The sequence below is a fragment of the Abrus precatorius genome, unplaced genomic scaffold (genome assembly GCF_003935025.1).
Source record: "Abrus precatorius isolate BTA unplaced genomic scaffold, Abrus_2018 Scaffold9, whole genome shotgun sequence".
Taxonomy (NCBI): domain Eukaryota; kingdom Viridiplantae; phylum Streptophyta; class Magnoliopsida; order Fabales; family Fabaceae; genus Abrus; species Abrus precatorius.
The window spans coordinates 27,422,224-27,436,026 of NW_020874439.1; the positions used below are offsets into that span (position 1 = coordinate 27,422,224).

At 33.1% G+C, this 13,803-nt stretch overlaps 3 protein-coding genes across 4 annotated transcripts; 1 reads left to right on the forward strand and 2 right to left on the reverse strand.

Annotated features, from left to right (window-relative positions):
• Positions 1–840: 840 nt before the first annotated feature.
• On the reverse strand, positions 841–2,001 carry LOC113849318 (ATP synthase delta chain, chloroplastic). The gene has a single exon (XM_027479151.1). It carries the CDS (start codon positions 1,884–1,886, stop codon positions 1,134–1,136), a length of 753 nt encoding a protein of 250 aa, XP_027334952.1. The 5' UTR covers positions 1,887–2,001; the 3' UTR covers positions 841–1,133.
• A 1,843-nt stretch (positions 2,002–3,844) lies between these two features.
• Positions 3,845–9,383, forward strand: LOC113849539 (ubiquitin-like modifier-activating enzyme 5). Of its 2 annotated transcripts, none has more exons than XM_027479513.1 (14): positions 3,845–4,147; positions 4,363–4,431; positions 4,535–4,648; positions 5,556–5,684; positions 5,928–5,996; positions 6,141–6,293; positions 6,390–6,426; positions 6,855–6,937; positions 7,218–7,292; positions 7,551–7,625; positions 7,826–7,912; positions 8,056–8,171; positions 8,373–8,419; positions 9,092–9,383. In XM_027479513.1, the coding sequence occupies exons 1-14, from the start codon at positions 4,058–4,060 to the stop codon at positions 9,226–9,228; spliced, it is 1,281 nt and encodes a 426-aa protein (XP_027335314.1). In that variant the 5' UTR covers positions 3,845–4,057; the 3' UTR covers positions 9,229–9,383. The 2 variants fall into 2 exon arrangements, 1 of the variants encoding a protein (XP_027335314.1); XR_003502100.1 differs by having other exon boundaries at positions 3,850–4,147; positions 7,826–7,952; positions 9,092–9,377.
• Positions 9,384–10,020: 637 nt separating this feature from the next.
• LOC113851137 (deoxycytidylate deaminase) lies at positions 10,021–12,124 on the reverse strand. The gene is made up of 9 exons (XM_027481617.1): positions 11,928–12,124; positions 11,773–11,848; positions 11,631–11,670; positions 11,501–11,559; positions 11,383–11,420; positions 11,149–11,212; positions 10,852–10,905; positions 10,243–10,344; positions 10,021–10,077 (listed from the first exon to the last, which is right to left on the reverse strand). Exons 1-9 carry the CDS (start codon positions 12,101–12,103, stop codon positions 10,021–10,023), a joined length of 666 nt encoding a protein of 221 aa, XP_027337418.1. The 5' UTR covers positions 12,104–12,124.
• Positions 12,125–13,803: the final 1,679 nt, after the last annotated feature.

A 13,803-nucleotide genomic window follows, 5' to 3' on the forward strand; every position in this document is an offset into this window, starting at 1 on the left:
TCCCTTTGCAATAAAGGTTTTGTTGGGATGTATAAGTTCAGCGGAAAGTTTGGAGAATATATCAATATTATTAATGCTTTTAGCTTACACGTTTTTGCTTGTTGCTTAAGAATTCTTTCGACGTAAAATTTACTAAAATTTTAGACAATATAAGACCTAAAACAATTGATCTTCTAGGCTTAACAATTGCAATGCAAGAACGGTTTACTGGAGAAAGCATGCTAACTGAAACGGCATTGGATTAAAGCATGCAAGAACGGTTTACTGGAGAAAGCAATGCAAGAACGGTTAACTGAACAATCTCTACTATTGGATTAAAAATTGCTTCAGATTTATTTTAAAATTATTCATTTGTTCTTACTAAGTAGTTCTATAACATAAAACTACTAGTTATGCTGAAAATTGATTCTATTTTGGTCAAACACAATATTGTAAAGGTATACATATATTATGGGATGTGAAATAAGTATGCGAAATTTCATTCAGTGTAAGGCAAAGTTGTGTGAATGTTGGGCATTTAGCAGTTTAGGGTTTAGAAATGCGAGATTATTTAAAGAGAGATCTAACACAGAAATTATAACTAATAGGTAATAACATAAATCTACATTGATCTTAACTTGAAATATGTCATTACACTTTAAAAACTCTAAATTAGATTAAGTTCATCTATATGTGTCTCCCTTAAAAAAGCTGTTATATAACTTATATTCTTACACCTTTTAATTTTAATTTAATATCTAAACTTTTTAAATTTAATCAATCTTCTTAAATTTTAAAATAAAATAATTTAAATTTTTAATAATTTTTTATATAAAACTCTCAAAATCTTTTTTAAAAATCTAAATATTTAAAAATTAATGAGAAATTGAAGATATACAATAATTTTAAAAGTTTGAAAAAAAAAATAGTCTCAAGAAGGTCTTTGCTTTTCTTGTTGGATACAGATTACGCGCCCATGGTCGTCCAAAACACAAGAATCAAAGCCAAATTTCCAAAATTTAAAACTCAAGTTATTGTAAGAAGGTTGTAGTTGTACACACTTGAGGCTTAATATTTGATACATATACTTACCCCAAAAAAATAATAATAGTAAACGAAATTGAGGAGAAAGAAGACAAGCTATAAAGGGAATCTCATACGGCGAGTTCAACATCAGCCAAATCAAGTTGAGCAGCAATCTCCTCAAGCTGCTTCCTCACACTCATGTCAATCAACTTAGACCCCGAATTCCCATACCTGATAGTGAAACCCGCAACCAAACTAGGGTCAATCAGGGTCTTAATCCTCACATTCTTTGCCCCAGTGAGCTTCTGCACCTGCTTCGCAATCTGCGCCAAGTGCTGCGATTCCAACTTCACCACAGAGGTCACAACAGCAAGCTCTGTGTCGGTCAAAGAGTTATACACCAACTCGAACTCCTTCGCTATGTCATTCACCAGGTCAATCCTCTGCGCGTCCACCAAGATGTAGAGGAAATTCCGCGTGTGGGGTTGGAACCCTGATGATTCCGCAATTTCGTCCACCAACTTGCGTTTCCTCTCGATTTCCACTGTTGGGTCGGCGAAAAAGTCGAACACCGTGGAGTCAGAGAAGATTTCCTCCATTTTCTCGATGTCCGAGGTGGTCGCGTCGAGGGTGTTGTTGGAGTTCGCCACGTCGGCAAGGGCGGAGGCGTAGCTGGCGGCCGCGGTGGCTGACATTTTGGCTCCGAGGAGACCGTTGGAGCGGCGCGCGGTGGGAAAAGCGATGGGGAGTTTGAGCTTGAGGGGAGTGAAGGTGGAGCCGGGGAGGGAGAGGTTGAAGATGGGTTTTGGGGTGAGGGTGGTTCGGGGGATTAAGGTGTGTTTGGATTGGAGGGAAGCGGTGGGGTGGTGCAAGGACGCCATTTTTGCGCAGTGTAGTTGTGGAATTGAAAGGAAGGGTCTTGTGCGGGTTTTTGTTTTCTTTTTCTTTGCTGAACAAGAGGCTATGACTTTGAGTGGGAGACGATTAGAGGATATCAGCGTTGCCTCTTATCTCAGGGATAAGATAATAAATAGCTTTTGAACACGTGGACGCCTGTTTGTGGAATGGGGATTTGCTTTTCTCTTTTAGTTTTGTGTGTTGGATTTCTTATTTTTGATCAAATTTCAATATAATATTTTAGCCTAAAAAATAAAGAGGAGGCCACCACCACTGAAATGAGAATTGGGAAAAGTTTGTTGAAAAATTCTGCTTAAATTTGGTCAAGAAATTAACATAAATGTTAGACTTTTGCAAAGAATGTGCCAAAGAAACAGACCAATCCCTTCAATAAACTCTTCCAAAGTCTGTCAAGTTTGGGCTCTAACATAAGACACCTCTGTCAAAGTTCCTTCAATAATCAATATTGTGCCTATGACCGTCTCTCCACATTATAACCCTTATCACTCCAAATAGCTCTTGCAAAATAATATTATTGCAAATAATAGCTTCATGACATATCAACCAAATTAAGAATTTCATCTTCTCGGGAACTATTAATTTCCTTGATCAACTCCAAGACTGGGAAGTGTCAATGTTTCATTTAGAGCTATGTAAACTTCATTTAGATTATTGCACATTTGCACCAAATAACCACGTCTTCAGAACATGGCATTTTGGATAGAAAGCCAAACTAAGGTCCAAGTTCATCTGTTTGGTCCAAAATACAGCAAACTCAAAATTTCTCTTCGCATTGCAATAATTGCCAGAATAATTTACCCAATAAGAATGTTACCCGATTGCCTTAAACCAAGACCTCCAAAATGTTTTGGACGAGTAACTTCGGCCCAACCCACAAAGGGAATATCTCTCCCATGATTAGTAGATAAAATGAACTATCATGTAACACATTGAACAGATAGAAGAAAGCTAGCAAATTATACACAACATAATTAGGAATGATCGACATCACTGAAGATGCCAAACAAACTCTTCTTGCCTTGTTAAGGATATCTTCTCTTCTAACTTGCAAGTCTGCTGTTGACAAAATCAAATATAAAACTAAAAATACTAAAATTGCACATTTAAAAAAGTAGAGAAAATATTAAAAAAATTAAAATTTAGGAGACAAAATTTACACATTTAAAAGGTAGAGGGAATAGAAGTGAGCATTTAAAATAAAAAAAAATTAAAATTGCTCGTAGATTAAAGTATAAAAATAAAAAATGCATTAAAGAAAAAAACATACACAAGTAAAGTTTTGCATGAATTTAAAATGTAAAATTATTTATTTGAATTTAGTATTTTAATATTTTAATCTTTTAACTCTTGTTTGATAATAACTTGGTCATATCTCTCGACTATCATAATTAATGATTTTACACTAAATATTATTAAATTATAATAACTTTAAAAATAAAAATAAAGATATATTGTATATTTTTAAAAATTTGATAAATATACAAATTAAAAATAATTAATATTTTAATTTTTAATAAAAATATTAATTATAATAAGTAAGGCTAAATTAAAGATATAATATTTTAAAAGATTAAAAATATATAATGTTTTAAAAATTAAAATTAAATTGTACTCAATAAGTCATAAGATTTAACAAGAAAGGAATTAACTTTTAAAAGTATTTGTATTCAATATATATCTTAAAAATACTCTCATTTAAAAATAAAGATACACAATTAATTCATAAATATAAATAAAAATTATCATAATTCACAAAAAAATCATTTTTTCATTATATTTAATAAATAAGATTAAATTGAAATAAAAATGGATAAAAGATTTATGATTTTAATCGCGGTTTTTTTTTAAATGTCAACAAATGTAAGATTAAGAAATTAAAAATAAAAATATTTATGAATTTATAGGGAGCAATTGTAGGTGTGCAGTAAACAAAAGACATGCAATAGAACCAGGGAAGAAAATTTGCGAGTGGAGCGATTGCCTGCACACAGTAACTGGAGGTAGTTCTGACTACGGCGGAAGCATTAAAAACATTGCTTTAAGACTTTGAATGCAGATTCCAACTATCCACAGAAACACACAATCGCAGAGAACAGAAAAGGCGTTTGGAAAAATCAATTAATTCGGGGCCGACATGGAAGTCGAACTCAAAGAGTTGCTCGCCGATCTTCAATCTTTGAGCCAATCGCTTCCCGATCCATCTCATCATGCTTCGCTCCATAAGGTACTTCTTCTTCTCAATTCTCATTTTATATTCCGAGATCTTCAATGAAATATGAAATTCAAAGTTATTTTGGTCCCTAACAGTTTTATTCATATGATTCTGCTATGGTGCATTCTTAGATCCGATTGTTGAGTTAACATCTTAGTGGTGGTGCCATTAATACATATGACATTTTCTCTTAGCTCGGCGCTGATTTATTTCTTATGTTTTTGTAGATTCAATTGCGTGTTGAGCATATTTCGAATCTTGCAACGGCTGCACCTGTTCGACGCTCTAAAGTTGAGGTAATTGCCTATTGGCCTGGGACGTCTGTGTAATGCATTTGGTGAATTTTTAGTGTCAAGTTGTTTTTTTATCGATTAATCCTCCTTTTACTGTGTTTGCCAGGATATGAGTGCTGAGGTTGTAGATAGCAATCCTTATAGTCGGCTTATGGCACTTCAGAGGATGGGAATTGTGGAGAACTATGAAAGAATACGCGATTTCTCAGTTGCCATAGTTGTCTGTATCAATCTCCTCCATTACTCTTTGTAGCTGTAGCATAAATTTTGTGACATGCGTGTGAATTGTTTCACCCACAAATGCTCAGATACTCTATTTATTTATTTATTTTCTATTAATAATGGCTTGAATTAGTGAATTTCGAAGACAAAAGAACACTTCGAATTTCAAGAGGACATATCATTACTCTTACCCCTTCACCTAAGATTTACATGTTAATTAAGAAGGTATTCTCATTATTTCTTCTTAGAATCACCTAAATTTTGAGCTATTTAAACTGACATTATTGTTTTCATTTAAGGTTATATTTTTTTATAAAATGAAGTTACGATTATATGCTATCCAAGTTCTGAATATAGATAATAAGCTTATTGGTGTATTTGTTACCAATTAGTACAACATGTTTCCAATCTGACATAATTGATGGCAAAGATGTTATTTATATGGAGGAGAAACTAATCCAAATTTGCTACATTGGTATATAATTACAGTATCTTGGATCAATCTTGTATGGGTATGTTTGGAGGATATTCATATTGAATTCATACTGAAAGAGTTTGGGTGTGATATTCAATTCCTTTCTTCATATAAGGAAAGAAATAGTATCATTAGCTAGCTGTACTTGGATATAAACTCCTTTAATCTGCTGCATACTTACTCAGGGAATACTTGAATTATGCAACGAGTTTCTGTGCTCTTGACGAATTTGTTCATTAAAAGATTCTAAGATACTTATGGTGTTTCGGCCATGGACATAGACAATGGATGAATCCTTTTTTTTAAAGGATAAGCCAAATAGGTCATCCTTGCTATTTTAAATTTATATAAACTAAAAGTTCCTCTCATTGTTTTGTTCTTTGTTTTGGTTGAAAATGGTGATTCTTTAATCATTCTTGTACAATCACAGGGAATAGGTGGTGTTGGAAGTGTTGCAGCTGAGATGCTAACTAGATGCGGTATAGGTCGGCTTCTGTTGTATGATTATGACAAAGTGGAGCTTGCAAATATGAATAGGCTTTTCTTCCGTCCAGATCAGGTGAGTATCCAAATCCTCATTTTCTGTTTACTGTTTCCAGTCATTATGTCTTGGAACTGAAAGGGCTAATAACGTAATTGATTTCTAACACTAATATTCTCTTGGTTGACAAAATAGAAATAAGAAATTTGATGCTAACTCTAAGATTCAGAATTTTGTACAGACAAAGATATATATTTAACACCCAAGCGTTTCTGGAAGTTCACTGTATCCATTGCATAATATAATGTGTTAGCTTTTCAGGTTGGTATGACAAAGACTGATGCAGCTGTGCAGACTCTTTCAGAAATTAACCCTGATGTTGTGCTTGAAGTAAGTATTTTACAGTGGTTATGGCCCCTGGTTCTTTTCATATGTCTATGTAATTATTAAAATGAATCTTGATATGCATTTCGTTGATTGGTATTTTCTTAATACTCTTTTCCTGATGATATTTTTTTTCCCCTTTTGATTTAGAGCTATACACTGAATATCACCACCATCTCAGGTTTTGAAACCTTTATGTCAAGTTTGAAAAATAAATCCTTTCGCTCAAGTAAACAAGGGAGTGGTGTGGATCTGGTCTTAAGTTGTGTGGATAATTACGAAGCAAGAATGGCTGTTAACCAGGTATTTATAATACATTTTATTAAAATTAATTACTTTTCTTCTTTTTGGTTTTCTGTAGAAATTCTTATGTCTCACTGAATTCTGTAAGCACTGCAGGCTTGTAATGAACTGAGCCAAACATGGATGGAGTCAGGTAAGCAAAAGGGTTAACATAGTTCTTCTCTTGTTAAGGAAAAAAATTCTTGGACTGTTCTCCAAAGGAAACTAAAATGTTCAGAATTAACTCCACCATCTTAATCAATATTGCAGAGTAGTGATATGAAGAGAAATACCCAAGAGATATAGAAATAAACGTGCTTCTGATAAACATTGCAAAATCTACTGCCCTTTACAAATGTTATATGGTTCTATACAAGTATACATATCTGATAGCTGAATACCTTTTTTTGTGTTTGTGTGACTATGTACACTGGCACATGTTATATTGCATATCAGCACTTGATACATTCTATATCCAAATTTTGTATGGTTCTTTTGCACATCTGGATGAATGAAGTACAGTCTTTTGTTTTCATTTTTTTTGGTGTGTTGGAAACTCATGAAATATAAAAATTTGAACAGGTGTTTCTGAGGATGCTGTTTCTGGCCATATTCAATTACTTATCCCTGGTGAAACTGCCTGTTTTGCATGTGCACCTCCTCTGGTATGACTGTTTCTGATATGAATTTGAGAATGATTCACAATTGATAATAAATTGCCTTAATGGATTAAACTTGATTGAACCTGGCGGTATACAAGATTTCTGAATCTCAGCCATATGATATAAATAACTGAGCTATCTAATCCCAATATATGAAAAACTTTGGACAAATGTCTACATAGCAAAATCTATTGATGTCTGTTACTACATCCACCTTACAGTAGATGTGAAATTTGTATGCAGTATGTACAACATGTGAAGCATTCAATTATTTTCCTCTTAGGTTGTTGCATCTGGGGTAGATGAACGGACACTCAAGCGTGAAGGGGTTTGTGCTGCATCTTTACCAACCACTATGGTAAACTATAAGTCTACATATCCTAGATTGGCTTCATCTCTTCTTTGTAGTTTAAAATTCAAACATATTAGGAGTTTACATTTTTTTCTTTTCAGTATATTGAATATTGGGGCTTGCAAACTTAATATAAAATATATTTCTTTTTAGATAAACATTTTCTTCTATCTGTAGGGGCTTTTTTATTTTATGTTCACTGTTTAGAAGGTGCGCATTAGTTTCTTGTTATCCCACATTACAATATCTTGTTTGATTTCCCAGGGTGTGGTTGCTGGTCTTCTAGTCCAAAACACACTAAAATTATTGTTAGGTTTTGGACAAGTCTCTCCGTATTTGGTAAGCACTGCATTGGTGCTTCCTCTGTTCTTCTTTTGAGTTGATGCAAATGCTTCCTTATATTTTAAAAACTAATAAATGAATTGATTTTATTTCCCAGAGGAATCTGAAGAAGCTACCTTAATGAAAGATGCACTGTCTTTCTTGAAAAATACATTAACTGTGTGCTGATATTCTCACTTTGGTTTATTTGTTTGTAGGGATATAACTCTCTAAAGGATTTTTTCCCAACTATGCAAATGAAGCCAAACCCTCAATGTTCAAATGTAGCATGCTTGAAAAGACAGGTAATTTGTTTATGTTTGGAATTTTGGAAAAAAATGACAGGTAAATTGTTTTCAACCATGCCCTTGTTGCGCAAATTTGATCTCATCGAAGAACTGATATTACTCCTTCCAACTATTGAGCTATACATGCTATGCATCTGCAGGACGAATACATGCTTGCAAAACCAGCAAGAGATGCTGCAGCCAAAGCAAGAAGGGAAGCTGAAGCACAAACAACTGAGGAAGGGCCACTTCACCAAGATAATGAATGGAATATAAGGTGTTTAATGATCTTGTTTCTGTTCATTTACGAGTGTGTAAGAGAAGATGGGAAATGCTTAATCAGTTGGAATAGATTAGATTTAATCCCTGATATACTTGTAATCATTTATGTAAAGTATCGTAAAGTATAAAGTTCACATTCTTTTCTAGAAATTTTGGCCTTCATATTTAGTGATGTTCTTTTGCATTAATTTTCCAGTGTTGTTGATGATGCTGAGCTGGATGGTCCAGATACCAGAAGTTCAGGTATTATCTTAATTGCATTCTGAAGTTTATATTCATAAATCATAAGCTCCGAGAATGCCCTTGTTCCTATAAGTTAACTGAAGTGTTGCATTTCTTTCTATGGAAAAGGGTCTTGTTATTACTAGACAATTTGTCAAGTAAAAATGTTGGCACCAAAATTTACATGGCCCTAAGTTTTCATAAACTTGACCACTTTGTATAAATTTCTTAAAATGTACTTATAAAAAAAATTAAAATAGTAAAATAAATAAATAAATCTGATAAATTTCAATCAACTTATGCACCTTATGAAAAAGTTAAACGAGATTTTTTTAAATTGATATGCATTAATTAATTTTAATTTATAAAAAAGTTTAATTCATCTTATTTTTTCATTCATTTTATTTTATTTTCATATAAGTTCTTATTTAAAAGTTTATCCAAATCAGACTATAGATGCATTCGTGGATTTCCTAGTTTGTTGAACCATTGGGAAAATTCTGCCCTGGGTTGTGGGAGCGTTTTTCTTTTTCTTTTCTATCCAGTTCCTTGGAAAACAAAAATTTCTAATGCATTCATAACATTCTTCCCGGTCATATATTTATCTGCATCTGCTTTATTGTTAATGACAATATTAATTGGAAAAGCATATTCACGATAGTATTAACCTTTTTCCCGAAAAATATATTGCAGATGCTCTGCCGGAAGGTCTCACACATGAACTTCCTATTGCAGACGAGTTTCAAAAGGCAACTCCTGAAACTCCAATAGTTGATAATGATGACCTCGAGGACCTTCGTAGGCAACTTGATGCCATTAATTCTGTGTAGTGACAGCTAATTAAGTTTCCGCTATTCTTTTAAAAAAATAACATTTGGATATCAATTGTTCAAGAGAGCCGGTTTAACTCAAACAATTGTTTTAGTTGGTTTGTTTAGTTATATATCTTGCACTTTTCAGAAAGCCGCTCCTAAATATATTGAAGCAGAGGAATTGCTCAGTTCATACTTCCTATATAAAGCTAGATAGGCATATTGATAAAGCATTTCATTTTTATGTAGTGATAACACTAATGAATATAACGGTGCCATTCTTAAAAAATTAAAAAAGGCTGCTGCTGCAGTTAAACAACACGAAGATTTGACCTTTTTACGTACTTAAATCTATCTAGAGCTCTGCAGTGAAATTGCTATTTGGAATCTTTTTCTTTACTGAAGCTTGAATAGTGCTCTCCGCATCTTTTCGCATGTTCTGGATTGCAGCAACAATATCTGAACTTGGAACGATCTTAAAAACAAATTTGCCTATCGGAGAAAGATGGTATATTCGCTGGTGCAATAATAGATAGAATGGAGTTCTCAAGACAGACTCCCAGACGGTTTGACTAGTTCCAATGATAAGACCACAGATGGTGTCTATTTCAACTTTAAAGCACAAATGCACAAAGCAATACCGTAGGACCGAAAGTGTTATGACTTATTATCATGGTTTGCTTATCTGGTTTGCGGAGAAATTCAAGATATATGAACTTTTATGCAAAATATTGGATCGATAGAGCCATCATACAGTAACTCCGAAGAGTGAGACTACACGTAGTGAAAATTTAAGCCAAGCTTCAAAATCTAGCGCTCCTCAAATTTCAGATGAATTTCATTCATCAGTGGTTGATGTTTCCTGATCTGCATATTAATGAATTCGCATCAAAGCTATATTCACGATCTTACAGATATTGGCTAGAGATTTGAAACACAAATATAACCAACAATTGTTGAAAATTGAGTCAGTATCAGTAGGTATCCCTTAGCCAACTGAACTCAACATTTAAAAATGTTTGGAAAAGTTACCTTTACGCCAGCCAATGAAAGTAGCTTGTGAGAGGCAATATATGCAACATCTGAATTTTCTAATCTCTTCTCCACAAAATAAATGACCTCAGAAACTCCTGACTGCAAGAAAGAAGTTAGATATATAATGCACCTCGTCTAAAGACTGCATAGAAAGATGCCCCACAATGTGTCTTCGTAGTGTTATTGCCAAAGATTCTTCCAAGTTGGTATTGATCAAATCAGTATTAAATATGATTATCAGATGATAAGAGCCCGTAAATTATTGCAATTTATATCAACGTATCACTAAAGCAGTTGTAATCCATGTTACTATCCAACTTGAGTCTATCCGCAGCCCCACCCCACCCCACCCCATCATATTAGACAGCCGACAGTAGTATTGAGCCATGACAGAATGAATGAAACCTGATTCTCAAACAGTCTTCACATGAGAAAGAACTAGTATAAATGAGGTGATTTACATATTATATTTTATTAACAGAATAATGAAGGAAAACTACTACTCTCAAACTTCATTTGTACTTCGGTAAAAAAAAAAAAAATCTATATCTCATCTGCAAAATGGTTCAGAACATATTATGCGCCATGCAGGACAAGGTTGCCAACCTGGATTATGATCTTAGCACATTCATTGCACGGAAACATGGTCACATATAGCCGCTGCATGGATTAGAAAAAGGAAACAGAAATTTCTTAGTATTAGGTGGCTGAAAAAACCCTGTTTGTTTATGAGAGATCTCTAAGAAATTTCTCTTATCTGCTAAATGGTGTAGGTTGTGACGTGCTCAATTTGTGTGTGAATGATATTGTGCATGTGCAAGTTTCAAAAGAAAGAAGATAAATAAACCATAAGTCAATATTTTCAATTAGGACGCTTAAATGACCTAGTGCAGTAGAACTGACCTGTCCGGCAGCAGAAGCATGATTTGTGTTGAGAATAGCATTGACTTCTGCATGACAAACATAACTGAAGTAGACAAAAAATAAGCTTACGCATAATGCAAAATACAAAGAGTTAAGCAAGAAAATTACTAAGCCACAGAAGATTAAATTCAGAAAAGAATCCAGCTCATCCAAATAAGCAAATGTAATATTAAGGTTTCAACGAGAGTGAATGGGCAAAAGCAAAACACTTACGGGTACTTGGTCTCCAAAGGATTCCCGGTCCTGGATTTCTGAAACACACACAGAGGTTTCAGAATGAGAATGTTCAAATGATACTTCAAAAACTCAACTCACTCTCTTAAATACCAACCTTTGCCCAGGGTAGCTTGTCATCAGAACACCCTCTTGGAAACCCGTTATAACCAATGCCTGACACAAGAAAAAGCTAAGTAAGAAATCCGTCTTTCACATAATAAACGGAATGAATATGAGAAACTTACCAAGAATTATACCATCTTGACTCACCAAACAAGCCCCCACCTTAAAAAATAACACCACCACAAATACCAGTGCTTTTAAACCACCGAAAGCAAATCAACTCAAGAAAAAAAAAGGGGGGCTTTCACAAAAATGAAATATGACCTGCCTGTTAGGATCTTTGGACCTCTCAGCAGACAAAAATGCAATTGCCATAAAATAGTCATCCCACGACAAGTATCTGTAAAATTTTAGTCCAAACTCCAAATGAACACAAAAAGACCCATATGAATGTTCTCAACATGAGAGCTAAAAATTACCTTTTGCGCTTGGAGGGGTCGAAAGGGTCCTGAGGAGAGGAAACGGTGCCGTTTTGCGAGGATTTAACATTGGATGGATGCTTCTGGGTGAGGTAAAAGAAGCGGAGAGCTATTGCGGAGGCTAAGGCACCAAACACAGTTGCGGTGGCCACTAAAGTAGCTTCCCGAGAGTTCATTTGGTTCCCAACTATGACAACGACACAACACCAAGAAGATTGGATTTGGGGCAAGTCGCAGTTTCAGGGTTCCATTTGTCAGATCAATAAAAATATTGTTAGCAAAGTACGCGGGAAATTTGCGAGGGAATTCAGTTTACCGTGTGATATGTAACGCAAAAAGAATGAAATAATTTTTGTAATTTTTAATAAATTTTAGTTAATAATAAAAAGTATATTAAAAAAAAGGCGTGTTGTTAGATTTTTGTTTTGTTTATGTATTAGAAACAGACAGGATTTGATTTTGAGTTATTGAACATTTCACAATTTATAACTGTGTGTAATTACAAATCTTAAAAAAGTTTTATTTTAGATAGTATAAATTTTCCTTTTTCTTTTTAAGAAAGTTTTTTATGACCTTTGAGTATAAGTTATGTTGCGTGTGCTATATATGTCAAGTTCTATCTAAGAATTTAATATATTATATATCTTATGTCAACATTTTGTTAAAGCATAAACAGCCTCGTACTGTAATGATTTTGTTCTATAAATATAATAACATATATATGAAATATAACAGGTAAGAGTTGAATTTTAAAAATTTAAAATTAGCAATTCCACAAGCAATTGCATTAAAGATAACCTTAGCATTCATTAATTATACAGAGCCATTGAAAGATAAAAGTAATATTATTAAATAAGAAAATTCAGTCAAATAGATACACGTGTTATAAAATTATTCAAAATAAAAAATATAAAAAAATTATGCCTTATTAATGCATTGATTAGTTTTGTATGTCTACTTTTTATTAAAACAATCCTTGTACTTCACAATGGTTAAAATAAAAAGGCATTGGAGTTACATTGCCCATGAACTATGGACAATATTTCATAATATATTTACATCTTCCTCATGTATCTGGTAAAGAAGCTTACTAAATTTGGTTAAAATTGAGATTTCTACATTGAATACCAATTTTTGTCTCTCCCGAATTACTTCCAATTTTTTTTTAAAGAATAAAAATAAAATAATAAAATCTGTTCTACAACTTTTGAAAAAAGGGATTTGACTCCCAAAAATAAAAATTCTACATCAGGCAAACTTATACTCTAGTGCCAAAAAATCAGTGCGGAGCATAAGAAAGGAAAATTTAAAATTTTTGAAGTTTTGTAAAAACCCTAAAAAAACCAGTATAAAGAAGCAAATAAGAGATCTGGTGTGGGAGTTTTTTTTTTTGGAAAAAGAAAGCAAAAAAGTTTTAGAAAGAGCAAAATTTTTATAAGAACAACATCTGAATCGCGGTATTGGTAAGTTTATTTTTCTTCTTCGATTATTTTCTTAAATTTACTCTGCTTAAGCTTATTTCTTCCTTATTTTTTTAAATTTACTCTCTATAAGGTCGGTTGTTTTTATTCTGCATGATGTATGCCCCTAGCATAAAAACATGCTTAAATCAACTTTTTTCTTTCTTTCTTTGATTTAATATTATTTTATTAGATATGTTGTACTTGATTTGATAGAAATGTAAGATGTAGGCAATGGCACTTTTTCAAATCATTCCTTTCATCATCTTTTTATTTTATTTTATATTTATTAACATTTATTATTATTTTATTATATTAATATGATTGTACAATGCAAAATATGCAATTCGAGGACTACGCCTACGTCTAAGCTATTAGACATCATTTAATTTATTTGACCTAATGTCAATTATTGT